This window comes from Vulpes lagopus, chromosome 12, assembly GCF_018345385.1.
Source record: "Vulpes lagopus strain Blue_001 chromosome 12, ASM1834538v1, whole genome shotgun sequence".
In the NCBI taxonomy this organism is placed as follows: Eukaryota; Metazoa; Chordata; class Mammalia; order Carnivora; family Canidae; genus Vulpes; species Vulpes lagopus.
The window spans coordinates 16,521,048-16,548,226 of NC_054835.1; the positions used below are offsets into that span (position 1 = coordinate 16,521,048).

General features: G+C 42.4%; 1 protein-coding gene across 2 annotated transcripts in view; it reads right to left on the minus strand.

Moving 5' to 3' along the window:
* Positions 1-27,179, minus strand: part of NXN (nucleoredoxin) — a 152,664-nt gene that overhangs the window by 75,229 nt on the left and 50,256 nt on the right. Inside the window, exon 1 of one of the 2 annotated variants that reach the window (XM_041724490.1) lies at positions 7,241-7,291. The exons of the other annotated variant lie outside the window; for it this stretch is intronic. Coding sequence (XP_041580424.1) covers positions 7,241-7,276 — 36 coding nt within the window. The 5' untranslated portion in view covers positions 7,277-7,291. Of the gene's footprint in view, positions 1-7,240; positions 7,292-27,179 lie in introns of those variants that run through there. 2 annotated transcript variants of the gene reach the window in all.

Below are 27,179 nucleotides of genomic sequence, written 5' to 3' on the forward strand. Positions count from 1 at the left end.
GATCAGACCTGAGCCAAAGGCAGACACATAACAGATTGAATCACCCAGGCGCCTCCATTCATATGTTCTTGTCATCAAAGTCAACAAATGCACTTCTATTTTGCACCGCATAGTGGAGTTTTTCCAAATCCCAGCCATTTCAGTCTTTTTCTCCTTCGACTAAAATTCTACAGCTTACTTCTCCCCAAGTGAAGAGGCCAAGAAAAGAATCCATGTTGTTAGAAGTAGCCACGAGGTAAACAAACACAAAGAAACTGTGTGCTACCCAATTAAACAGAAATGCAGGCTCCTGGCAGTGACATGACCCAGTTTTTCCATTCACTTGATGTAAGTAAACCCTCTTTACTGTAATGGCCCCTTTGGCTTCAGGGGGGGAAAAAAGAAAGGTTTTCCATGTGTTTCTACAAGACTTCTCTACCTCCTTTTCCCTAAGTAAAAGCAATTAATTCCATTAAACCCAATTCCCATTCAATGGAAAGGAAATATATAGGGTGAAAGAGGATGGGCTTTGGTGGCATGCAGGCCTGGGTTCAAACCCTTGTTCTGTTCCAGCCCAGGAGCCGTAAGGTTCAGAGCAAGTCTGCTAGCCTCCCCAAGCCTCAGTTTCCTTGCTCACAGTCAGTAACTATTACCTAGGTTGTTGAGACAACTAGAAAAGATAATCTATGTTCAGAAAGCAGCTGGCACATACATAGTGTGTGCTCGTCAAGTGTTCCTTTCCCTTCCACTTGGATTCACACCACACCCAAGGGATGTAGCGCAGGTATCACGGTAGTGCAGAACAAGACAGAACACTGGGCTTAAGGAGCTTTTCATGGAGAAAAAAAAAGGAGAGGGGATATTCTATATCTCAAAACAGGGGACGGTTCAACAAGATTTTAAAAACCTTTAAAAACTAGTGTGCTCTAACGTCTTCAGACAACGATGATTATCAATCACAGAGAATAACTACAGCTGGGATGCCAGAGGACTTTTTAGATACCTTGGAACTTGCACAAATACTGACTGGCCCACTCCAAATGCCAGACTCAAAAAACCAGAACCAGAAAGTTGGGAGTCTTTCTGATTCTCAGAGCACAAAGAGAAAACACCACAGCCTTGTGGCTAAGGGCTTGTGCTGATCAGGAAACAGACTCAGATCTCAGCTCCTTCACCCACCAGCAACACGACCTCCTTGGAGGACTCAATGAGAAGGCAGGGCACTAAGCCCAGTCCCTCGCATGTTAAATGCTTACTAAGTGGTGAAGTGACTGTTGTTGCCATGTGCTAAAAACTCTGAGCCCTGAGAGCTGGAGTGATTCTGCCATTCAAGCCAAAAAGAAGATGGTGGAAAGGTGGAGAGAAGTGAGAAATGCAGACGGGTTAATCCTGGGGGGCTGCAGGATCCAAAATGAGTGTGGTGCCTAGGGTTTCAAGTTTAAAGCCACAGATACTTCAGAGTCCATGGACTTCATGGATCTCACAGCTCATGATACTTATTATACTTCAGAGTGAGGAACAAAGCACCAGAATGCTTTTGTCTTTGCTCTCCCTGGATTTGCCGCACAAAATGTACCCTCACTCACAAAGAACATGCAGGAGCGCGGCCAGTTCATGATCCCTCCCATTCGTCTAAGGAAAAAATGCCCCAAAACTAAGGTCCAAATTTACTAAGACATTAAATTCAAAACAACAAAAGTTGACACCTCATATGTAAGAGATCTTAATTTAACAGTGTCAAAAATGCAAATGTGAATGCAGGGTCTGGACCTACTTGTTATGAAATAAACTTGATTAAGAACAAATCCCTTTTAAGAAAAGGAAAGAACTCAGCAACTTCCATGAACATCAAATGTGGTTCTCAATTAGCCCTTTCCCTCTGAACGTCACAAAGTACCAGCAGGTGGGAGATAATTAACGTTTTAATAAAACTGCAAAGCTTTTCCCTCTCCAGCCGGAAGATGCATCCACAAAGGAAAATGTTTTTCACATCATTTTTCTGGTTACATTTGGGGTTTTATGACTTCAGGAAGATAAAGGTAGAGGAGGCAATTTATGAAAAGGAGTATTTCTCTTTATCCATATTTACATTCTGTAGGGGAGTGAGTTTGGTTTTTGGATTCTCCTCCCATGCCTATCAGGGGAATAAAGTCCTTGCTCCCACTGGACAAGATTTATGGAGCCATGAGAGGTCTGCAGGCTGATGCAAGCTACACCACCCACTTCATGAGTGTAAACCCCCCCCCCACCACCACCATTTTCAAGAACCACTGACTTTGATAGCTTGGATTTTTCCCTTACCAAATCCCTTGTCTTTACGTTTTTAATTTTGTCTTGAGAGAGAGACAAAGAGAGGGAGAGAGCGCAAGAGAGAGAGCACAAACCCGGGGGAGTGGCAGAGGGAGAGGGAAAAGCAGGCTCCCCTCAATCCTAGGACCCAGAGATCATGACCAAAGGCAGATGCTTAACTGTCTTGAGCCATGCAGGCACCCACAAACCTCATCTTTAATCTCATCTTTAACCTTCTTGTAGCTTGCACCTTCATCTGCAAACCTCAACGTCCACATAAGCCTGTTCCAGTATAAAAATGCTACTGCTTGGAAGTTTTTAATTGATTAGGTCTTTAAAAGCATGTCCTGCTGCCCATAACACAACACTGGCATCACAAAAGCTAATAGTGTACATTGCAGAGAACTCATAAAGACACTCTAAATTGAGACAAGGAAGACAACTGTCTTCCTTTTCAGAAGAGGACACTGAGGCAGTTGAGAAAAGTAACTGTGTTGCTTAAATGCATGGGATCTGAACCCAAGACCTGGGCTTTTAGTTCTGGATAGATCAAGGACTGCATTCCACTGGAGAGTAACCTAAGCTAACCCCACCATGCACAACCCAATAATTATAATTTTTGGCATTTTAATTGGACTCAGACCTCAGGGTTTGAATTTAAGAGAGTGAGAGTTAAAGGAATGTGTGTAGGGATTATGGCTGGAATGCTGCCTGCAAGTTACAGTTCATTTTCTCCCCAAGCTTCCCAAACCCTCCCAGCTGCCTCTTTTCGCCCACTGTAGGCCTCCCGCCATCTAACCTATCAAGCCCATCCCCACCCCCACTCCACACACAACCAGACCCGCACAAGGGTCTGTACAGAAGGTATCCCAATGGTGGCACTACTGACACTTTTTTTTTTTTAAGATTTTATTTATTTATTCGAGAGAGAGGCAGAGACACAGGCAGAGGGAAAAGCAGGCTCCATGCCGGGAGCCCGACGTAGGACTCGATCCCGGGACTCCAGGATCACTCCCCAGGCTGACGGTGGTGCTACACTGCTGAGCCATCCGGGGCTGCCCAGCACTACTGACATTTTGTTGAGGTACTGCCTTGTGCATTAGAGAATATTTGGCAGCATCCCTGGTCTCTACTCATTAGATGCCAGTAATATCCACCCAGTTGCAACAATCAAAAATGTCTCCAGGAGGCACAGGATGGGACGCCTGGGTGGCTCAGTGGTTGAGCAGTTGCCTTCGGCCCACACGTGATCCTGGAGTCCTGGGATCGAGTCCCACGTCGGACTGCCTGCATGGAGCCTGCTTCTCTCTGTGTCTCTCTCATGAATAAATAAATAAACTTTAAAAAAAAGTCTCCAGGAGGCACAGGGAATTTTTAGAGCAGAGAAACTATTTTGTGTGATACTGTAACAGTGGGTACATGTATTATGCATTTGTCAAAAACACACAGAATGTACAACACAAAGAATGAACCCTAATGTAAACTATGGACTTGGGCAGCCCAGGTGGCTCAGTGGTTTACTGTCTGCCTTCAGCCTGGGGCATGATCCTGGAGACCTGGGATCGAGTCCCATGTCGGGCTCCCTGCATGGAGGCTGCTTCTCCCTCTGCCTGTGTCTCTACCTCTTTCTGTGTGTCTCATGAATAAATAAATAAAATAAAATATTTTAAATGAATAAACAATGGACTTTAGTTAGTAATAATGGATCAATATTGGCTCATCATTTGTAACAAATGTACCACACGAACATAAGATGTTAATAATGGGGGAAACTGAGGGGAAGCAAAGGGTGTATGAGAACTCACTGCTAAATTTTTCCATAAACCTAAAACTGTTCTAAAAAATAAAGTTCATTAACAAACCCATAAATACAGAGAACAAAATAATGGTTGCCAGAAAGGGTGAAGGGGTAAAGGGATGGTCAAAATGGGTTTAAAAAAAAGAATCACAAAAAAATTTTAATTAAAAAAATAATTTTATGAATTTTTTTAAGTTTATGAATTTTTTAAAAAGCCTCTATACACTGCCATATGTCCTTCTAGGGCAAAACTGCTCCAGGTGAGAACCACTGCTGCAGGGGGCAGGCTGAGTGCTTGAGTGAACTGACCAGTCTAGTTGTATTTTGTCACGCTTTGGGATGGAGATGGAAAATGTGAGTTTTCTGAGTGTACATGGGTTGCAGAGACTCCTCCTGAGAATCATCTTTTTGGGGGAGAAAGTGAGTAAATCTCTTAAGAAAGTTCAGGCAGAACCTAGAAAGAGGGACCCAATCCTCCTCTCCTGGCCTCAAAGAGAGCACCTGGGCCATTATGAGCAGTCTTTGGTAAGAACACCTTCCTTAGTTTTCCCTTTATCAAGACTGATCTACAGCACAGCAGCTTGAGGTAAGGAATAAGGGCATTAGGCTTCCAAACTGTCAAAGGCAATATCTAAGTCCTGCCCCCCTCAATCCCACTCCAAGTCCTCCTGGTGGCAACTGCCACAGCTCTGCCACAGTGTTTCTGAGGGCTCTGGGCAGGGGTACCATGTGAAGAGGGACCCATGTATACCACCTTCTGCTCTGTGTGTCCCCCAGAAGGCATAATGAGATGTGACAATATGAAGTTCACATCCAGTTGGCTGACAGCAGTACACACATGTACCTGAACCATGAACGCCACCACCCCCTTGCAGCCTTGAGTTCTGACTACCCCTTTTCACCTGTGGCCCCATTTCCTTCCTCTCCTCTTATCCTGTCATCTCTTCCCTTAACAGTCCATCTTCTCTAAAAGAAAGAACAAGAAAGGAGGCTCCCCAGAGAGCCAGAAAAATGAGAGATGGTAATACACACACTGGGGAAACACTTAGAGTGCCCTCCAAGGGGACAAAGGGCACTACCCAGCATTCCTAAGCTGCTGCAGGGCTACTGCCAGGCTCCAAAAGACCAGAGCTTTCCCAACACCATTCATTTTCCTGTATGCTGTCCATTTCTTCCAAGGTTGAACCTTTTGGTAAAATAGGCCTTAAGAATTACTCTTCTACCTCCCAGGGCCGTTAGGAGACTCAAAGAGGATCGTGGGCATCCAGCACTTAATCTGGTACCTGGCACACAGTACTAGTGACCCCTGAACAACACAGGTCTGAACAGCACAGGCTCACTTACACATGAATTTGTTACAGTATAGTTTTGAAAGTGTAGTCTCTCTTCCATATGATGTCCTTAATAACATTTTCTTCTCTGTAGATTACTTTATTGTAAGGACACAGTATACAATACGTATAACATACCAAGTATGTGCCAATAAACTACTGATGTTATTGGTAAGGCTTCCAGTCAATAGTAGTCTGTTGGTAGTCAAGTTTTTTGCAGTCAAAAGTTATACATGGAATTTTGACAGCACACGAGATCCATGCCCCTAGCCCCATGTCATTTAAGGATATGCTTATTAGATGGTTTCTGCTATAATTTAAATTTGTACCTCAACTTCACTTTTAACTGAATCTAAACACTTATTAAGCCATCTCATCTCACCAACCCTAGCACATGGAATTTTCTATGGAATTGACATTTGTTTTTATGGAGAGAGCTGTTCCTGGTAACAGGAGCTTCTCATCCAGTTCAAGACTCCCTCAAACCCTTACCAAGAGACCTCTCAGCATCTCCAGACCTTCAAGACAATAAAAAGGACCAAACAGCCCTGGCTACCACAACTGACTGAGGCTTTCCCACAGTGTGTGCCCCACGAGCAGCTCACCCCTGCCTCAGTCGTCTCTATCAGAGAATTTTTTTTTTCTTCCCCAAACCAGTAGTGACTTTCTATGCCTCACTGTTTAAATTATGCCTCGCAGAAAAATCCCTACAGCAGATAAACACAGGATCTGTAATGGGAACTCCAGCACACCCAACAATAGTGCCACTGTCACACATGTGTGAGCTTTCATGAATGCAAGGGATTGGCAACCCAGGGCTGCCATGCCCAGGAAAATTATTTCCTGTGGGAGAAAGAAAACAACCTTCAGCTCCTGGCAGGTCCCAGGCAAGCCCAAGCCAGGCTCACCAGGGAACTTGAATGCTTTTGGGAAAGGAGGCAGAGGTAAGTAAGGACTGTTCCCACCCTCGAATGCCCAGCTGGGTGAAAATCAATGCTGCAGCATCAGGGTTTAGCTTTTTCTTTCTTTCTTTCTTTCTTTCTTTCTTTCTTTCTTTCTTTCTTTCTTTCTTTCTTTCTTTCTTTTTTTTTTTTAAAGATCTTATCTATTTATTCATGAGACACACAGAGAGAGGCAGAGACATAAGCAGAGGGAGAAGCAGGCTCCCTGTGGGGAGCCTGATGAGGGACTCAATCCCAGGACTCTAGGACCATGCCCTGAGCAGGCATGGAGGTGGTGAGTTTATTTATAGGCGAAAGGGATCTACTAGTTTAAGAGGAAGAAAAATGAATGACATTAATTTTTCATTCTTACCACTGGGACTGGGCCTAAACTTTAGCTTTATTAGAAGGCCAAAAACCACTCAAAAGCCAATACCTATAAAGAAGAGGGACAAAATGGTCTGCCTTTTTCAAGAAAGAAAAGTCTGCAATATTCAAAAGCTCAGGGCTGTTCTGTACAGATATTTAAAAATGACCCAATCTGTTGGGCTAGAAGCCCAACTTCTAAGGGGTGCCTAGATGGCTCAGTTGGTTAAGCATCTGCCTTTAGCTCAGGTTATGAGCCCCACATCGTGGCTCTCCCCTCAACGGGGAGTCTGTGCCTTCCTCTCCCTCTGCCCTCCCCCCACCACCCGCTCATGCTCTCCCTAATAAATAAATAAAATCTTAAAAAAAGAAGAAGAAGAAGAAGAAGCATCTTCTGAGAAGTAGAGTGGTTCCAAGGAACAAGCAAGGACTTCAGGAAGGCAAGCATGCATTCAAATTTGCACCCACTTAGCCTCTCCAAATTCCAGGATTTGGAAGGAAGGGTTATGATACCTAAGGCAGAAGTGGACACTTACTGAAATGTTGGCTCCTTTCTTCTCTGTGCAGTGCATGCCAAGGAGGAACCCCAGCCTGGGAAACAGGAGAGCTGGTCTCACCCCCCAGCTCTGCCCCGACTTCCACTGTGACTTGACCTCCAGCTTCCTCACTGGCACCTACCTTACACAGCAGTCCTAGGATTAAAGGACACTTTGTCAGTTAAAACCAGCACAATGCCTGGCTCAATCTCAATCAACTGGATTTTGTCCTGGAAACACTTGTCATGAAAGCTCCCCCTCTCGATTTGGGAGTTTATTTTATTTTTTATTTTTTTAATTTTTTATTTATTTATGATAGTCACAGAGAGAGAGAGGCAGAGACACAGGCAGAGGGAGAAGCAGGCTCCATGCACCGGGAGCCCGACGTGGGATTCGATCCCCGGTCTCCAGGATCGCGCCCTGGGTCAAAGGCAGGCGCCAAACCGCTGCGCCACCCAGGGATCCCAATTTGGGAGTTTAAATGTAGCCTGATGCAGTCCCATCTGTCAGCTGGACAGTGACACTAGTAGGAGGTTCCAGCCCCCTCCATGGTCACAATTCCCCCAAACCACCACCACCACCACCACCACCACCATCACCCCGCCCCAGGCTGTTTACTCCAGCTGACTATTCCAGCTGAACCTGAAACCAAGGGAAAGTATTACTACTCACCTCCTACCTCTCACCAGTCTTACCACTCTTCACACACACACAAAGAACAAGTATGTGGGGCAGCCCGGGTGGCTCAGTGGTTTAGTGCCGCCTTCACCACAGGGCGTGATCCTGGAGACCTGGGATCAGGCTCCCCACAGGGAACCTGCTTCTCCCTCTGCCCATGTCTCTGCCTCTCTCTCTGTGTGTCTCTAATGAATAAATAAATAAAATCTTTAAAAAAAAAAAAAAAAGAACAAGTATGTCTGATCCAACCCCGACACAAATCAACGTTAGCGATATTACTCTTAAAAACCATAGCAGTAATAGGGAAAAAAAAAATGTATGTTCCACTAGCAACCTCTGATATCCTCAGCTTTCAAGCAGAAGGCATCAGAAGGTCTTTCTGAAGCCCCCAAATCACAGCAAAGGTCCTAAGCATAACTATGGAGAGGCAGCACAGATGGATCAGGGAGAGGGCAGGGATGAAAAAGAAGTCTCCATGAAGCAAGCTGCCTCCCCGGCCGTCTCACCCTGCCCCGTACCCCAGAAGTCAGGTCATTCAGTGGCAATGCCACAGGCTCTCTAGGGCTTGTTTTCTTTCCCCCAGGCATGTTTACAAGGAAGTAAGAGAGGAAAGTGAAGAGAAACAGAAAAAGCACCATTACATGCTTGCTTCTCCTACCATTTCAACATTGTGTGCTGCCATCTGAAAAGGTTCACGCGAGGAATGATTACAATAATGGCAGTTAACAACAGCAGCTAAGGTCGGTTGTTAGGTGCTTGCCTCTTCCATTCTCCTTTAAGAATCACATACAACAGTTCATTTAGTACCTATAACTCTTTGAGGCATCATTATCCCCATTTTCCAGATGGAACTTTAAGGTTCAGAAAGGCTGGGGAAACTGCCCCAAAGTCATACAATCTGTAAGTGGCTTAGCAGGATTCAAACCCAAGATGTTGAATTCCATAGCCAGAGGGCCTGACGGCTGCCTTAATTTAAAAATCAGAATAACTTCCTTCTGGAGTGACCCCTCAGAAGCACCTCCCTACCCTGCCCCCAACAAACACAGGTTCTTAATAAAATGCATGCTCCTCTGTTTGAGGGGAAAAGTCACTAGGCTGTTGTGGACAGGAAAGGGTTAAGGCCACATTTCCAGACTTCGTTTTCTCAGTTTTGTGGGCTGAAGTCAGACTTTGTACCACTAACTTTAATGCAAATTTTTTTTGGAGGTGATTCACGTAGAATTCCTGCCAAGAATCTTAATAATTAGGCTGAATGAGAGCAAACTCTGTCGGTACATGCCTAACAACATCTGCTGATGTAACAGTTATCCTGGAAGTCCCACGAAGCCTGGGGAAGGACTGGCAAGCAGGCCATGTGTGGGGAGCACACTGTGTGCGGGGCTTGGCAGTGCAGAAAGGCACCTATGGGCTGCCCACGACTTTGGCCTTCCCTCCAATTAACAATAGGCTCCACTTTTATAATATCCCATAGCCAACGGGGACAAGAGGAAGGGAGACAACAAATCAGAAAAGGCCCATAAAGAAAAATGTTTCCCAATGGTCTCTTTTCTACTAGGAGTCAAGAGCTATAAAGTGTTTCTCTCTAATGTGATTTTCAGCCTTTTTCCCTGCCCTGACTCAGAACATTCCCAACAGTAACAGGGACTTACCCACAGGGCTGGATTTCTTTAAGGGGAAAGGGAGGAAGGTGGAGTATCCAAATCTTTATTCCCCACCCTTCAAGAATCTGATTCTTGCAGTTTGGCAAAGGCCCCTGGAGGATCTGTTTCCCATCTTCCTCTTCCCTTCTCTCCTGGTCACACATAAGCACATGCATACATGTATGTGTATGCTCACACACAAACTCACACTCTCACTCTCAGAGCACCACGGACCCCGAAAAAGTATAGTGCCAATGGATCAAACCTTTCCTGGAAGGTGGTATCATTAAAAACACAGAAATTATATTAAAATTACAAAATTATAAGCTTCTTAAAGTAGCCATCAAAACAGAGAAGTTTCCCCCAAAAGTGAAGGGCACCGTTACATACCAGAATGCTAGTGAAACATAAAGGCATATTATTTGTGTGAGACACAAATTATACTTTTGCAAACCATGTAAAACGGTTCTCACCACTGCTGTCCAATAGAAATATAATGTGAACCACCTATATAATTTTAAATTTCCTACCAATCCCATTAAAAAGAGACAGGTGATATTAATCTCAATATATTTTAACTCAATATATATGAAATATTATCATTTCAACATATAATCAATGTAAATGAATATTAATGAGATATTTTACATTCTTTTTTCCATATTTAGTCATTGAAATCCAGAATGCACTTCAAACACAGCACATTTCAATTTCAGGTGCTCAACAGCCACATGAGGCTGGTGGCTACCATATGGACACTATATGGCTCTAGGAATTGGTATCACTAAGAACAGCCCAGAGTTCCAGCTGCTAATTTGTGTATTTCTGAATGACTGGCCTGTAAATAATAAATACATACTATGTTTTTAAAAGATTTCTTAAAGGGACGCCTGAGTGGCTCAGCGGTCGAGCATCTGCCTTCGGCTCTGGGCATGATCCCGGAGTCGCGGGATCCTTGCGTGGAGCCTGCTTCTCCCTCTGCCTGTGTCTCTGTCTTTCTGTCATGAATAAATAAATAAAGTCTTTAAAAAATAAAATAAGGGCAGCCCGGGTGGCTCAGCGGTTTAGCACCGCCTTCAGCCCAGGGCCTGATCCTGGAGACCTGGGATCGAGTCCCGCGTCCGGCTTCCTAAATGGAGCCTGCTTCTCTCTCTGCCTGTGTCTCTGCCTCTCTCTCTCTCTCTCTCATGAATAAATAAATAAAATTTTTAAGAAAAAATAAAATAAAAACATAAAAGATTTCTTAGAGCCATTTTTGAAATGACTCTGGGCAAGTAATCTTAACTTTCCCAAGCTTTAGTTTCATCAAATGTAAATGGGGATGAAAATGCCCTTAGACTTCCCTTACAGGGCTGTTGTAAGGATCATATGCTGTAACATTTACGAAAGTGCTTTGTACAGTGCTATGCAAATGCTAATTGTTGTTATTATAACTCCTGGAAGAGAACAGATCATCCTTACAGATCAATAGCATTCTTGTCTTCAGTTTATAAACATTTTGCACACAGCTGCCCTTCCTTTTGGGAGGCATATGTAAACAGTAAGAAATGCATATCAATAATCCCCTAGCAATGGTACCATACCATAAACCTACTTTATGAGAAAAATCCCATCATAATTTCTAAGGCATATTTAGATAGTTATTAAAATGAAGACCTTGCTTTAAAAACAGGAATACATCACTGGTCAGCAAATTCTAGAGGGAACAAGCCTTGACTCCAAGAGAATTAGACAATTCAGAAAACATGTCCAGAACTAGTGAACAAAGATGGAGAACACCCACTCTCCACATCATATTCACCCCATCTTGTTCCCTTTCTTCCAGTCTCCTGACTCTTGTAAGAGTTTTCACAAATTATCTGTGAATTTGAGTGGTTAGAAATAATCAATATTTTAAGTACAGAAGGGAGCTGTTGTCTAAATATTTCTTGATAATTGAACAAAAGCTTGCTAGAAGCTCCTCCTCACCCTACTGTTATGATAATGCAAGACAATAATGCAAGACAATAATGCAAGCCTTGAGTAGCGATTAGAGTGATTAAGTGAGTACTACTTATTTTTGAAGAATTATTTCCATAAAGAGAAACCAGAAAAAGCTTCTGTCTTTTGAGAATTAACCGTAGGCAGAGAACAAATCCTTCTTTGCAAAAGCCATCTGCAGTGCTTGGCATTGGCACCCTTCCATGAACACACAGAATGCCAAACTCCGCAGTGGTCATGGATGCCCTCCATGACAGCATCCCTACTTTACAGCTAAGGCATAAAAGCGCCCAGTTTCTGAAGCCTAGATTATATCTAAGATCAACCTTTCCCAAAGTGTGTTCTTCATGATGTTTCCAGTCATTTCATTAAGGAGAAGGGGGAGCAGGCAGGGACTGCATGCCCAAGTAAGTTTTGGGAAATCCTGGGTCCACACAAACTTCACCAGGTTCTTCTACTGCTCATAGTAATGTTCTGGGGGTGGGGGTTCAGGTATCAGATCTGGAGTATTCTCAAGCTGACATAAGCATGTCTTCAGACACTTCCACTTTCAAAAATAACTACAAAATATACTGAGAGGCAAAAAAAAAAAAAGGAAGATCCTCTGCTGAAAGTAGTAGATTATCCGTTTTGTTGTTTTCACACTTGCTGAACTGTATATCAAAGCTGACCTTCAACCACACTAGTTGACTTCAGCCTCATCAGGCACAGTAGTAGCTGTTGCCCACTGACCTGTGATTTCTCTCTTCTACCACCCAGGACACCCCTACAGATACCAGCAGCTCCTAAGCAAAGGCATTTCTGCTTTTGTACCTAAAGGTACCAAGAGAAAAGGTGTTAATATCCTGAAACAAAATGAATCATAATAACTTATTGTCTTGAGTGTTCCAGAGCTTGCTCATAGTGGGAATGCACCAAAAAGGAACAACAGTTTCAATTCTGACCCCTGATTTTTCTACTCTAGAGCCCAATTTGGCTATTTCAAAAACCCATGTTCTAAACCTCTGGATTAAAGTCACAGTGGTTAAATCTGAATAGTATGTGGCAGTGGTGCCCAAATATGAGTGTCAGGGTCATTACGAAGGTCTTTCCATCCACTTGAGCACCAAAAATCATCTACGAACCCAAAACTCCTAAGTATGATTGCTATGATATGAGGGAATCTATGTAACCTTTTACGTTTAAAAAGAACTCCTCACATTAAAAAAAAAAAAAGAAAGCCTGAAGCCAAGATTAGGGCTTTTAAAAAATACATGTCCTGCCAGTAATCTGTCCTAAAAGTAAGAGAACACATCTTGATATTTAAATGACAATAAAAGAAATTTGGGGGGCACCTGGGTGGCTCAGTTGACTGAGCATCTGCCTTCAGCTCAGGTCATGATTCTGGAGTCCTGCAATGGAGCCCCACATCGGGCTCCCTGCTCAGAGGGGGGTCTGCTTCTCCCTCCACCTGCTCATGCGCGCTCTCTCAAATGAATGGATAAAATCTTTAAAAAAGAGAAATTTGGTCTTGTTTCTCAGTTGCTTGTTGGTTTCTCAGTTTTAATCTCAAAACATGGCAAAATGTGAAATTACAAATGCTCATAAACCCAAACGTTACAGTGTCCTTTTCTGATTTTTCTACTCGGGGAAGAACAGATTAGTAGATTCTCTATTAGTTTTTCAGTGACACCAAACAGGTAGATACTGATGTGCCTTTAGAATAAAGTCTCATTATAACATTTTGACTGACCTGCACTGATTAGAAAAACAGTAAAGCCACCAAAACCCTGACAACCTTTGACTATTCACAAGACACCCCTTTTTTTAAAGATTTTATTTATTTACTCATGAGGGACAGAGAGAGAGAAAAGAGGCACAGCCAGAGAGAGAACCAGGCTCCATGCAAGGAGCCCGATGTGGGACTCGATCCCGGGTCTCCAGGATCAGACCCTGGGCTGAAGGCGGGCACTAAACCGCTGAGCCACAGCGCCCGCTGGGCGGGCTGCCCACAAGACACCATTTATTTCTGCTGGAGCTTCACAAGTGATAAAAAACGGAGGCTTCATAAACTTGTGTTTCAAAGGAAATGAATCTTAACCACTATAATTGATGCTGATAAGCCAGCTAATGGGAAATGGCATACAATAGATAACATATCTTAAGAAATGTTATCAAGTGAGATCTCCCTTAATACCTATTTTTATTTCCTACCCATATTACAAAAGAATCACCATTAAGGCGCCTGGCCAGCTCAGTCAGTGGAGCCTATGACTCTTGATCTCGGGGTCATGAGTTTGAGCCCCATGCTGAATGTAGAGATTACTTAAAAACAAAATCTTTAAAATAAACAAACAAAACCCCAAAGGAATCATCATGAAATACTCCCAACATATAGGCAATTTATTTGTCAGGGGAAAAATCTTAAGAGTTATTTTACCCATTCACCATTAAGATTTCATGAAGACCTATAAAAGCAATTGTTTTCTCTATAAAAGTTCTATCCAGGGGATCCCTGGGTGGCTCAGCGGTTTAGCACCTGCCTTCAGCCCTGGGCGTAATCCTAGAGTCCTGGGATCCAGTCCCACATCGGGCTCCCTGCACGGAGCCTGCTTCTCCCCTCTGCCTGTGTCTCTGCCTCCCTCTCTCTCTCTCTCTCTCTCTCTGTCTCCCATGAATAAATAAATAAAATATTTTTTAAAAAATTCTATCCAGTTCTAGGTTGGGATAACATGTCACACCCAAATCAAACAATCTATGACTTAAATTCTAATTTTTGTAACTGGCATACAGATGATAAAATGTTTTCCAAATGTTGTGAGAATTTTTTTTAAAGCTCCCAGTGCATTATACTGTTTTTTGGGGGGTTTTTTTTGTTTTTAGAATTTATCATCAGTTCCAAGTTAGAGTTCAATTGCAGCAAATACTCAGAACTGATGACTTTTTTCTTAAACAACATACTTTCTACATACAGCATTATTGCTTCGATGAATGCCAACAAATGCAGTATTGTTTCCAGATTCTTCAAGCAATTGTACTCCTTGTACAGTCAACCCAATCCCCTCTGTCCTTGATTACTTAATTTTCAGTCATTTGCAAACTCAAAAGTGAAAATGTAGAGGAATTTGGGCCACTTTATTCAGCGGCAGAATAAGGAATGTGGCAGTTCATAGACTTTCTCACATAGGTCTTTGCAATACAAAATACACTGCGGAGGGGCGCCTGGGTGGCAGTCAGTTGAGCATCTGCCTTGGGCTCAGGTCATGATCTCAGGGCCTGGGACTGAGCCCTGCATTGGGCTCCCTGCTCTGTGGGGAGCCTGCTTCTCCTTCTCCTCTGCCTGCTGCTCCCCCTGCTTGTGCTCTTTCTCTCTCCATGAAATGAATAGTAAAATCTTTTTAAAAAAATACATTAGGGAAAGAATTCCCTCCCTAGACAAAGACAACTTTGGGAGAGGGAGTTTTGATTTTGGGGGTGTGGGGAGAATGTGGACTTTAAGAAAGATTCCTTCTCGTTACAGCTTATCTTTTGTAAGCTTTTTTTTTCTTTTTAAACTATCCTTTGCTGATTAAGTCCATTCTGTCTATTCTCTCAAAGGACTCCAAGTTCCCACAATACATATGTATTCAATTTTATTGCTTTGCACTTGATATACTGCTTTATAACTGTTCAAGGCATTTTCTGTGAACATTATGTTTCTGTCTCCCAAACCATACTCTAAGCTTCTTAACGATAAAAACCATGCCCTGCCTCCACCTTGAGATTTTTTTTTCTTTACCATGACTGTATTAAGCCTATAAATTAATTTTGATTACATGACATCTTTACAATATTTCACATTTCCAGCTAGGAACAGTCTGTTTCTCCATTGATGCAAGTCTGTTTTTTTTTTTTTTTCCCTTACCATCTTACCAAAGTTTTATGGTCTTCTCTGACTAGAAAAACAAACATGCTACATGGTAAGAAATGTCAGTGAATCTGTCTCCCCCAGTCTCAGCCTTACCCTAAGAGGTAACACCTCTCAACATCTTTTTATGTCGCTTCCAGAAGATGTTCACGCATGTGCATATTTATATAACCATAAATATCATCTCTCCCCGCCCCCTTGCTTTAAAAAAGCAAGGTATCAATTTATTACCTTTCACCTAGCAACACAGAAATATTTGAAGGGAACAGATCCACTTTCCTAGATCAGGCAATGAAGGATGAATTTGGAACTGAAAGACTAAGCTGACACTGGGCACAGAGGCTACATATAAGTACTCCCTACACAGCACTAATGGTAAATCTTTTCATAATTTACTCAACCAGTCTTCTAATCATAGGTATTTACATTGTTTCACATCTGAAATGCAAATATTGCTATAATAAGTATCTTTGTACAGACATCTTTGTTTACATCTGTAAATTCTGTTGGGTAAATTCCCAGAAATTGAATTGGTAGGTCAGAGATAATACACATTTTATCCAGCTATCTATCTATCTATCTATCTATCTATCTATCTATCTATCATCTTTCAAGGTGGGGCTTGAACTCATGACCCAAAGATGGAGACCTGAACAGATATCAAGAGTTAGACACTTAACCAACTGAGCCACCCAGGCGCCCAGATGATATGATTCACATTTTAATTTTGAGTGACACTGCCAAGGAAACTGTATCAGTTTACACTCCCTCTAACCACATGAGGACCTGCCTTTCCACATCCTTGCCAACACTGTATATTATCCAGTGTTCTTTCTACCAGTCTAAATAGTTACATACATTTTACCAGTTGCACTTTGTTCATTATAAGTGGAACCAGGTATCTTAGCATGTTCACAAACATGTTTATGTTTCTCTCTCTGTTTAAATTCTTTACTCAAATTTAAGAGCTGTTTATGCATTACAAAAAAAATGGACCTTTTCTCTGTTTCATGTGTTGGAAATATTTTTTCCCAGTCTGTGGCTTGTCATTTGATCTACTTTCTGGTATTCTGAATTACATAGAAGTTTTGTATTAGAGTCATCTCTGCTATAGTCACCAACAATACCTAGTTTAATTTTCTGAACATGAATATATGATAATTTCCTTTTAAGAGAGGTGAGGTCAGACAGAAAACTTAACAACCAGTCACCAAAAATCCTTCCCCTAAATCTGTGAGAACTTGGAAGAACAAATAGCTGTTAACCAAGCCACTGCCAGCACCCAGTGATGTAATTCATTGAAATGGCACATGCCCTGGAAAGACACATTTTCTCCTTTTGTTTGAAAAGTCCATTATGCTTGTCAGTTTCCCAGAGTCCAGTAACCCATTTTGCCTAGAGTAAAAGATGCCTTGGCTTAGCCATTTCAAAACAGAAGTGATTACAGATGAAGATTTTGGCCCTTGCCCTGCCACAGCAGAGACTCTTCAACACAACACCCAGTTCAAAAGGCAAAGAAAGATTTGGTCCATTTCCCAGAGAAACTATGGCTCAACACAAGACCAAAAGAAAAAATGATAACAAGGCAGGTTCTCCAACAACCCACTAGGTCCCCAGGCAATGAACAAATGACAGATGTTCTCAGATAACTATTTCTCTTCTAGCACCTTCTTCTTATCCTTTCCAGTAAAAGAACAGAGAAAAATGAAATAGGAAAAAAAAACATTTAAAAAGATTTCTTTTCACCTCCACTGGCATAAAGTCACTTATGTTACAGCAAGGACATTAACTCTAATTAGAATGGTGTGTCCTTTCAAATTCAGGGAAGATTTTAACTGCATTCTAATTTGTTCTTGGTAGTTGAACATGATGGTACCAAATTAATGTCTGTGGAAGTGGGATAGCTAAAAAATACTAATCAATGTGCCACCACAATGATAAGCAAAGATTCTTTGTAGGGGGGCTTATTTAACAAATCCTCTACAAATGTTTATTTACTTAACAAACACTTCTGGAGTACCTGCCACATGTCTGGATCTGTGGATGTGGAGTCTGCACCTTTCAGAAGTATACCATCTAATGAGAGACGAAAGCCCATACAACAATGACTGCAGTCACCTGAAGTCTTTTCACAGAAGAATGCATCAAAGCACTAAGAAAAACCACACTGGAAGTCAGAGGGAAAGGATGGATGAATACAGTGAGGGTGGATTATTGCAAAGAGAAGCCTGGAAATAAAAATGACAGTGATGGAATGAGAGCTTAATTAAGGGTTCATTAAGGGAGAAGGAAGATTTTTTGGGGAGGAAGTAGACGGATCATAGAGGAAAGACTGAAAACAAATACCAAGTTTGCAACTGATAGAGCAAGCAAGATTCCCGGAGGAGACAGGATATACACAATTCAACAAGTATTTACTAAATGCCACCTTGTGCCAGCATTGAACTGGATGGACACAGCGGTGATTAACAATGATTTCCTTCTAAGCTTCCAGAAGCTCACAGTCCACTGAGTGAGGCAATTAATGAAATACGCAATTTAACAGAGAGAGAATTATGATATGAGAAGTATCAGGTACTGTGAAATGCATGTGAGGCAGATCCAAGCCCTATTTGGGGAATTGGGGCTTCCTGGAAGAAGTGGTAAGTTCATGGAATCAAGAGCAGAAAGAGAAGAAAAAAAACAAATAATAATATTAAAGGTGGGGAGTGGTAGAGAAGTTGTATTAGAAAAATAGGGGTTTTTTTTAATTTTTTTTTAATTTATTTATGATAGTCACAGAGAGAGAGAGAGAGAGAGGCAGAGACACAGGCAGAGGGAGAAGCAGGCTCCATGCACCGGGAGCCCGATGTGGGATTCGATCCCGGGTCTCCAGGATCGTGCCCTAGGCCAAAGGCAGGCGCCAAACCGCTGCGTCACCCAGGGATCCCCAGAAAAATAGGTTTTTTTTTTGTTTTTTGTTTTTTTAAATTTTTATTTATTTATTTATGATAGTCAAACAGAGAGAGAGAGAGAGAGAGGCAGAGACACAGGCAGAGGGAGAAGCAGGCTCCATCCACCGGGAGCCCGACGTGGGATTCGATCCCGGGTCTCCAGGATCACGCCCTGGGCCAAAGGCAGGCGCCAAACCGCTGCGCCACCCAGGGATCCCCGAAAAATAGGTTTTTATAGTTGATAGTAAGTGGGATTATGGTTAGGACCTTTGGAGTATTAAAGGTAAAATTCTGGGTAGACTCTAGGAATTGATTCTAAGAAAGGACTAAAAGTGAGAATTAATTAGTAGATAGTATAATGCTAACCAGTTTTGGTGCAGAACAAAGAAAGAATATAACGAGCATACCCAGGAGCTGGAAAGACGACATGGCGGTAGACCCAACAAAACAAGGGTGGAGGTTCTCGAAAAGCAGAGGACACTACACTAAAATGGGTGATAACCAACCACATACAGGGGCAGAGCTAGAACATCCAGGATCTCCCCACCTTTACCCCGTGCCAGGTCTTCTGCCCTTTTCCCTAGAATTTTGATCTCCAAGCAATCAGGTCTTTATTTTTATCTCTATACTCATTTTTAAACCACATTTTGAAAAGGCATTTCTTGAAAGAGAGATTGGGAGAAAAGTACTGAGGCTCGCTCCTAAGAACTCCTGTCTAGCTGCCAGAGCACTGTTTTAGTCAAATGTCAAATGAACAGGGAGAAATGGAATGATGATTTTATTTGAATTGCTTCCAAGGAAAAGTAACCTCCAGTGAAACACTGGGCCCACTTTGCTGGAAATCCTGGCATGTCGACAAGAGAAATGGAAGCAGAAAATTGCATCTTCCAGAAAGTGCAGTATCAAATAGGAAAAAACACAAGCAGTGATGTGCTTTCAGGTTCCTGTGGCTCAGGATCTGTTTTATTCTTTCCTACTTCTTCCTGCTGAAAATGAAATTATTTTAAACGTAATTTCCCCTTACCGAGGCTCTTGGAAATGATTAGAAGTCAAACCCCTTGTTTTAAGTAAAATTAATATATATTAAATTCCAAACTTACTAAACTAAAAATGGAGGCAAAGAAAATAAATAAAAAATATTCCCAAACTCTAAAATTAAGGAGCTTTCAGGATGTAGTTAAGCAATGGTTCCCTCATGGTGAAATGTGAAATCGTACCCCAGCTAGATTAGCTACTGTAAATATTCAAGGAATCATAGTTCTAAGCGTTCAGGGATTCCAAGGATCCCTATAGCCCAGAGGAAAATGTTATGGGCAAACAGGGGAAGGGAAAGAAGAAAAGATGAGCGATGAGCTGTGATCTTGTCCATCTTTCTTAACATATAACTGAAAAAAATCTGTATATATTTCAGGTATACAATGTGATCATTCAATATACACATATATTGTTAAATGATTACCACAATTAGGTCAAGTAACACATCCATCATGTCACACAGAACCATGTTTTGTGTGTATGTGGTGAGAACACTTAAGATCTCACCTCTTAGCGGATTTCAAGTACATAGTACAATATTATTAACTATGGTCACCATATTGCACATTACATCCCTGTCTTAAAAATTAAAAAAAAAAAATCTAACCAAGTTGAAAGCAGATACTTTCAGGTCTTTATTTATCTTCACTCACTAATCACGTTTATATTTATCTTCACTCACTAATCACATTTATATTACACTATTTCTTCTCTAGTTCCATTATGCATGTTGTAGTACAAACCAAATAGACTTTGCCTCCAACGAGATCACTTATGAAGGAATGAAGTCTTCTGTCAGTGACTCTCATACCCATGAACCAAAAGCCAAGCCCCAAGTACTACCCTGTCACCTCTTTGTGACAGATCCTCCTGGTTTCTTCTCAACTCACTCACACTCTCTGTTCATGCTTCTTTCTTGACACCCATCTTCTTGTCCCATCTTGCTTTTCATGCTCTTTGAATTTGGCCCTGGTACCTATGGGCAGTCTGGTTTGGCCCTGGGCATTCTGTCAAGGACTTGGCTCAGACCAACCTAACGTTCCACACAATTCAGGCTACCCACCCTAGGTGAACGTTCCTACCCAATTCAACCTCCTGGAGGTAAACCCCAGTTTCCAGCTCTGCAAGAGGCACATACCAAGCACATCACAGGATTAATGGGAAGGGCAGCTAGTAGTACCTGGCTCTGCAGACAGGGGACAGCTAACCCAAGTCCTAGAGGGTGAGCAGAGTGGGGAAGGGTGAGGAGGGCATTCTGAACAAAGAGAAGTCAGAGAAGAAAAAGAATGTGTTTTGTAGTCTATTTGGTAGACAACACCTCTAATGGATTCTAATAAAATGTTTACTGAGCTCTGGGCACATGATCCGGTACAGGACGTGGCATGTAACAGAAATTCAGTAAGTATTTGTAGAATAAATGAAATATCAGTTTCATTTAAACAGTACAGCTATATGTCAAAACCAGAATGTAACTTATAACATTATTCTGCTAGAAGTACCAAAACAAAACAGAAACAAAAACCCCAGAAAATTCAGTATCACCTCCTACAAGACAACAGAACTTTTCCCCTCAGTAATCACAGGATGATTGGGTGACGCCTGGTCCTTTGTGCCAAAAACAGAGACACAGAACCCCAGGCCCAAAGAGGCCTGGTCCTGATTAAGATTATTTTCTTCTGTGACGTTCAGATTGGAGGGAGAAGGAAAGAGGAGGAGCCCAAGATGCATCAGTGAGCCTCATCACGGCATCTTCCTTTGTGAACTGGACTCGGGGGCCCCTAATTCCCATCTTCACTTGGCTGCTGAGTCAACAATTCACTTAGTTCCAACGACCTTCTGTATTCCTGACTTTAAAAGGGTTGGTTGAAACCCTGGTGAATTTAATGGACTCAGATAACAAAGTAAGGTTAAATCAAGTTTGCACACTCTTTCCTTATTTAAAAAATGGTTCTGGGAGGGTTGTTCCAATTAAACAGCCTTTGTTACAGGGCTCTGTCAATGTCGTGTGATAATTCCTTACTTCTAAATGCTATTAAATGTGAGTGACAAGGAAAAAGCTCTATAATCTAAGGATGATTGGAAGTTAAATTAATGCAGCCAATTCTGTGAAGACTAGGTCAAATTCCTTTCTATATACCTACCTGTATCGTGGGTCACAGAATCTGTGTCCTGCCACCGCCGCCGCCACCCAGGCTTCGCTCAGTGAAATCCCTACATTCATCTCATCTGGCCCTCAGATGGAAGATAGAATAGCATCGATCAACATTCATTAAGTAGTATATAGCTCTGGAGGCAAACAACAATTGAGAAAATAATGTTGGAAAAGAATCCAGGAAATCCAACTAGATGTAAAGCAGTCCACTTCCCACAACCAACTCTTCCACCTGTGCTCTTGTGACCCCAAACTTGCCATGTAAATGCTATGACCTTTAGCAGTTGCTTGACCTCCTCGTGACTCAGATTTCTCATCTGTGTAATACAGAGCAGAGCAGCTATCTCACAGATCTGTAGTGAAGACCGGCAGGACCACACAGATAAACCATTTAGAACAGAACTGCAACATACACAGGAGTCTTTTCTTTACTGCCCCTTCTCTTCCTCTTCAACCTACAGAGTCAGATCTTTACTGCCCCCAAAATAACTGTTTAACCTCAGGCAACTGCTTGCTTTCTCTCTTCCTCAGCACCAAGCTGCTTTTTATTTTTTTAAGATTTTATTTATTTATTCATGAGACACAGAGAGAGAGGGGCAGAGACACAGGCAGAGGGAGAAGCAGGCTCCCCGTGGAGAGCCTGATGCAGGACTCAATCCCAGGACCCAGGGATCATGACCTGAGTTGAAAGCAGGTGCTCAACTGCTGAGCCACCCAGGTGCCCCAGCACTAAGCTTCTTGAGTGGCCACCACCTCTTCCTGACCCCTGCTCACTCCCCCTGGCTTTCTGCAGGCGGGCTTGGCCTGGCAACTCCACAGAATCTGCTCTCAGTGAGGTCACCACCGATTTCATGGCAAATCCACTGCCCAGTCTCCAGTCCCCTCTGCCATGTGACACCACTGCCCTCTGTCTCTTTCTCAGAGCCCTTCACTTGCCTCTCCTGGCTCTTTAGCTTCCATGATTTCTCCTTGCTGTCTCCCACCCCAGGCTCTCTGCCTGCCTTCTAAATGCAAGGGCTGGTTCCACCCGTGGCATTCTTGTCCTCCCTCAAAGATGAGCTCGTCCGCTCCCACAACTTAGACAATGCCTGGTAGCTAATTGTTCCTCATTCGTTCCTCACCCAGCCTCTTTTCTGGGCCTGGTGTCACCACCTGCTTATCCCAGGTGAATGTGCTGCTGAGGTTACAGCTTTCCCAAACCTGCTTCTTCCCTTGGATTTATCATCAGTGGATGACATCATTATCAACCCAGCTCCCTGCTTCAAACCTTTGGCAGCATTCTAGGCAAAGGGCACATCTCTAGTGCACCCATTTTAGTGGGTGCCTGGGACCCACTAAAGAGAAATGAAAAGAGAAATGGTACTGGTAAAGAGAAATGAATGGGTTAACCCTGTATTCACGAGCATGGATTCCAAGTATTATTCCAAGTATAAGGATCATGGGATAAGGCCACAAATAAAATCCAAGGGGTACATTCTCAAAGCAAGAGCTTAATAAAACACCTAGTCAGCTCAAGGTATTGGGGAAGTCAAGTTTGGGGCTAAGAGCTAGAGAGATGAGAGAAAGTAAGGAAGGGCCCGGATAAAGCCCATCCCAATTCTTATATGGTGCTGTGACTCCCAATGGCCTGAGGTCATTCATCTCCTTCCTACTTCTCACTTCAACTCTACCAACCACTCAGTTCCCCAACTCCTCTAGGCTCCTCCTGGTCTACTTTCCCTGCCACCACCATCCCACCAACCCAGGACTTCTCTGTTTCCCACCTCACTAACCACAACCACCTGCAAGCTGTTCCCAGCCTTGAGTCTCCCTCTCGTCCATCTCTTTAAACCATAATTATGATCATACTATTCCTATGCTTTAAAACCCTCAATGGCTCCTGACTGCTATTAGGAACAGGCATCAGCTCTTTCGGTCTTTAGAATCAAGCCCCAACATGCCTTTCTGACTTCCATCTGGCATCACTACAGCTACAATAAACGACAAGTATTCTTTGTTGCCCTGAAACATGCCACACTCTGACCCCTTCACCCACCACACAGGTTATTACTCCTGTCTGGGCCACCTCTTCTTGCCTTATACCTCCTACAGCCAATGCCAACACTTCTCTTTTACGTGCACTTGGAACCACCTCATGGGTATAAGGCTTTCTCCTCAGGCAGAGAGCTAGTCCTTTCTCCATCCGTGATTTTTAAAAATAGTTGTTTATGCTCTGTCTTCCCTACTCTCGATGATGGACTCCTGAAGGGCAGGCCATCTCTAGTGCACCCATTTTAGTGGGTGCACCCATTAGTTTCTAACTCCAGGGGGCGCTATTACGGTGTCTAGCACAGAAGAATGATGAAAATAGCCCTTTAAAGAATGCTAATCCCCACAAGAACATGTAACATTTTGAAATAATCTGGCAACTTTAAGAGATTCTCAGATTCCAAAATAACATCTCTACCCTTTGCTGCCTGTCTCCCAGAAACCAGATTTCTTCATCATTGGAAACCTCTCATTACCCAGTGACTGCAAATGCTAGTTATTCCTTCATAGACTGGTTCAGGGTGAGAACTTTCCTCAGAATTCCAATTAAAAGTTCATTTGGATGAAACAGATATGCTCAGAGGAAAATATAAAAGACCAAAACTAATTAAGAAGTTAAAAACTTGAATACAACAATAATCACAGAATATTTATACATTATTGTCAAATCACAACTTGCCCAAAAAGGCACTGGGCTCAGACAGGTTCACAGGCAATTTCTTTCAAAGCTCTAAGAAAAAGATATTATTATACTATTTAAACTATTCCAGGGGCACCTGGATGGCTCAACTGGTTAACTGTCTGCCTTTGGCTCAGGTCAGGATCCCAGGGTCAGGGAGCTCTATGTCAGGCTCCCTGCTCAGCAAGGAGCCTGCTTCTCCCTCTCCCTCTATGCTCCACGACTGCCCCCCACCCCACTTGTGTTCTCTCTTTCTCTGTGTCAAATAAAGAAAATCTTTAAAAAAAAAACACTATTCCAGCCACAAAAAGGACTGTGAATGATCTTTATCTTTTATGTTTTCTGAATCTCCACACAGAGCATTACTTTATTATATTTAAAGATTTTATTTATTCATTCATGAGAGACACAGAGTGAGAGAGAGGCAGAGACACAGGCAGAGGGAGAAGCAGGCTCCATGCAGGGAGCCCAATGAGGGACTGGATCCCGGGACTCCAGGACCATGCCCTGGGCCAAAGGCAGGCACCAAACCGCTGAGCCACCCAGGGATCCCGCATTATTACTTTAATAAAGACATACTAAACATTAATTTAAAGGAATTTTTAACAAGGAAATTACTATGAATTTGTGCAAAGCTTTATCTACAAACAAATGAGCTTTTAAAAAATGAGCTTTTAGGGGCACCTGAGTGGCTAAGTCAGTTAAGCATCCGCCTTCAGCTCAGGTCAAGATCTCAGAGTCTTGGGATAAAGCCCAGAGGCAGGCTCCCTGCTCAGCAGGGACTCTGCTTCTTCCTCTCTTCAGCCCCTCCCCCCATTCATGCTCTCTCTCTCTCTCTCTCTCTCTCTCTCTCTCTCTCCAAGAAATATATAAAATCTTTTAAAATCATAAGCTTTTATATATGCTTTATGAGCAAAAATCAGAAAAGGAAATGTCCAACAATGTATTCATCTATTCACTTTTTGTTTGCAAACCTACAACATGCCAGGTGGCACTGGAGATAAAATGGTGAGCTAAATACACACCATACCTTATCCCTATGAAGTTGACACTCTTGTAAGCAGACAGACATCAAATACCCCCAAAACATACATATTGTAAACGCTCAGAAATTATATGAAATAAATGTAGAGATCACAATAAAAGTGCATATGGTACTGGGAAGGGGGCCTTATCTGGGGCTCAGGAATGATGGAATATCAAACAACTGTGAAAGCTAATGATGTCTTGATGAGTAGTAAATGCCATAGGAGAATATTCGTGGGACAGTAAGTGAAAACTACAAATCGTATAGTTTTGTCCCGTTTTTGCATAAAAATTACATTTACACAGAAAAAAAAGACTGGAAGGATATACAAATATAGAGAAATGCAAAATGTTAGCAGTAGGGAGATTTATGATTCCTGTTTTCTTGTGCTTCTCTTGTAGTTGCCAAATTTTCTAAGAGATCTTGTATTTTTGTATTGTTTGTGCCATGTTCTTCATGAAAGCCTCATCTGACTTCTTCTAAATCGTGGTGAAATATACATACCATAGAATTTTAACCATTTTTCAGAGTACAGTACTGTAGCATTAAGTACATTCACTTTACTCTGCAACCATCACCACCATCCATGTCCAGAACTTTTTCACCTTCCTAAACTGAAACTCTGTGCCTATTAATCACTAACATACCTATCCGTTTCCCCCAGCCTCTGGCAACCTCCAAGCTTCATTTGCTTTTAAAATCAACAAAGACCAAGCCTCATTCACACTTTAAGTGTAAATTACAGTCATCTGCCAAACCCTGGGCACTAGGAAAGACTGCCCTAGTGAGTCAGGCAAGCACTAGAGTTTTACAGTGCTGGTAGACAGGTCTAGGTGGCAATTTTGGACAGCCAGAGGACAGAAGTCAGGGTGGGAGGAAGCAGGGGGAGGAAGTTCTAAAACAGAAATGAGAAGGCAAAATAAGTGCCTGCTTTGAAGTCTGGCCCAGGACCCTGGGAGCAGCCAATGTTTTCAGGTGCAAGGACTAGCCAACCATAAACTTCTGCTTTCTTCAATGTTCACTGCCTCTGGCTAAATGACACACACTCACAAAAGAAGGCAGAAGGAAGGAAGGATGGTAAGGAAGAGATAGAGAAACTTAAACATCAACGAATCAGGTCACCCAGAAACCAAAACGCAGGAATTTCTTTCACAATACTCTTGACAGCTGGCCATGTAGCACCTGCCCAAACACATCCAACGACAGGGGTACAATGGAGCCCTGACATTCCGGAGAAGAACATGCAGACAGCTCCATAAATCCCCAAACCCATAAATACGGAAAGGGTTATAGAGGCTTCTGGCTTTTTCCTGATTTTTTTTAATGTCTCACCTCCCATTGCATGTTAACCCCCTTTTCAACCTTCTCCAAAACTCTATCTCACTGGAAAAAAATGCTGTCCTGGCTCAAGCAACCACTAAAACTTTCATGAACTTCCTTGTTTCCCTATGAAGTATCCGGTGGACTTATTCCCAGCACAGCAAAATTCATCATTCGAGTCTTTAATTTATCCAAAACTCCTTTCTTTCTGGCTAAGACCTATCCCTTTTTTGGACAACTTTGCTTTTTCTTCCCTAACATCATTAATACTAGCAGCTGATTTTCTTTCAAAAGGGCCACTTTTTTTCCCACAATGAAAGTTTTAATTAGTTAAGATTTACAACCAAGCTGCAATTCAAAGCCAGGTCTCAGTAAAATTACAAATTACTACCTGTCAGGAACCTGTGGGATTGCTTGAAGTGCTCAAAAAAAATCAGGACAGTGTTAAATCAGCAAATTCTAAGTATATACTGTTTATGTGGCTCCCCCCATTTTTTAACACCAGCATCTCATGTTATTGAGAACATGGTTCTAAGACATGAAAAGTTCTGTTCTTAAATACAACTACCCATCTTCCCACT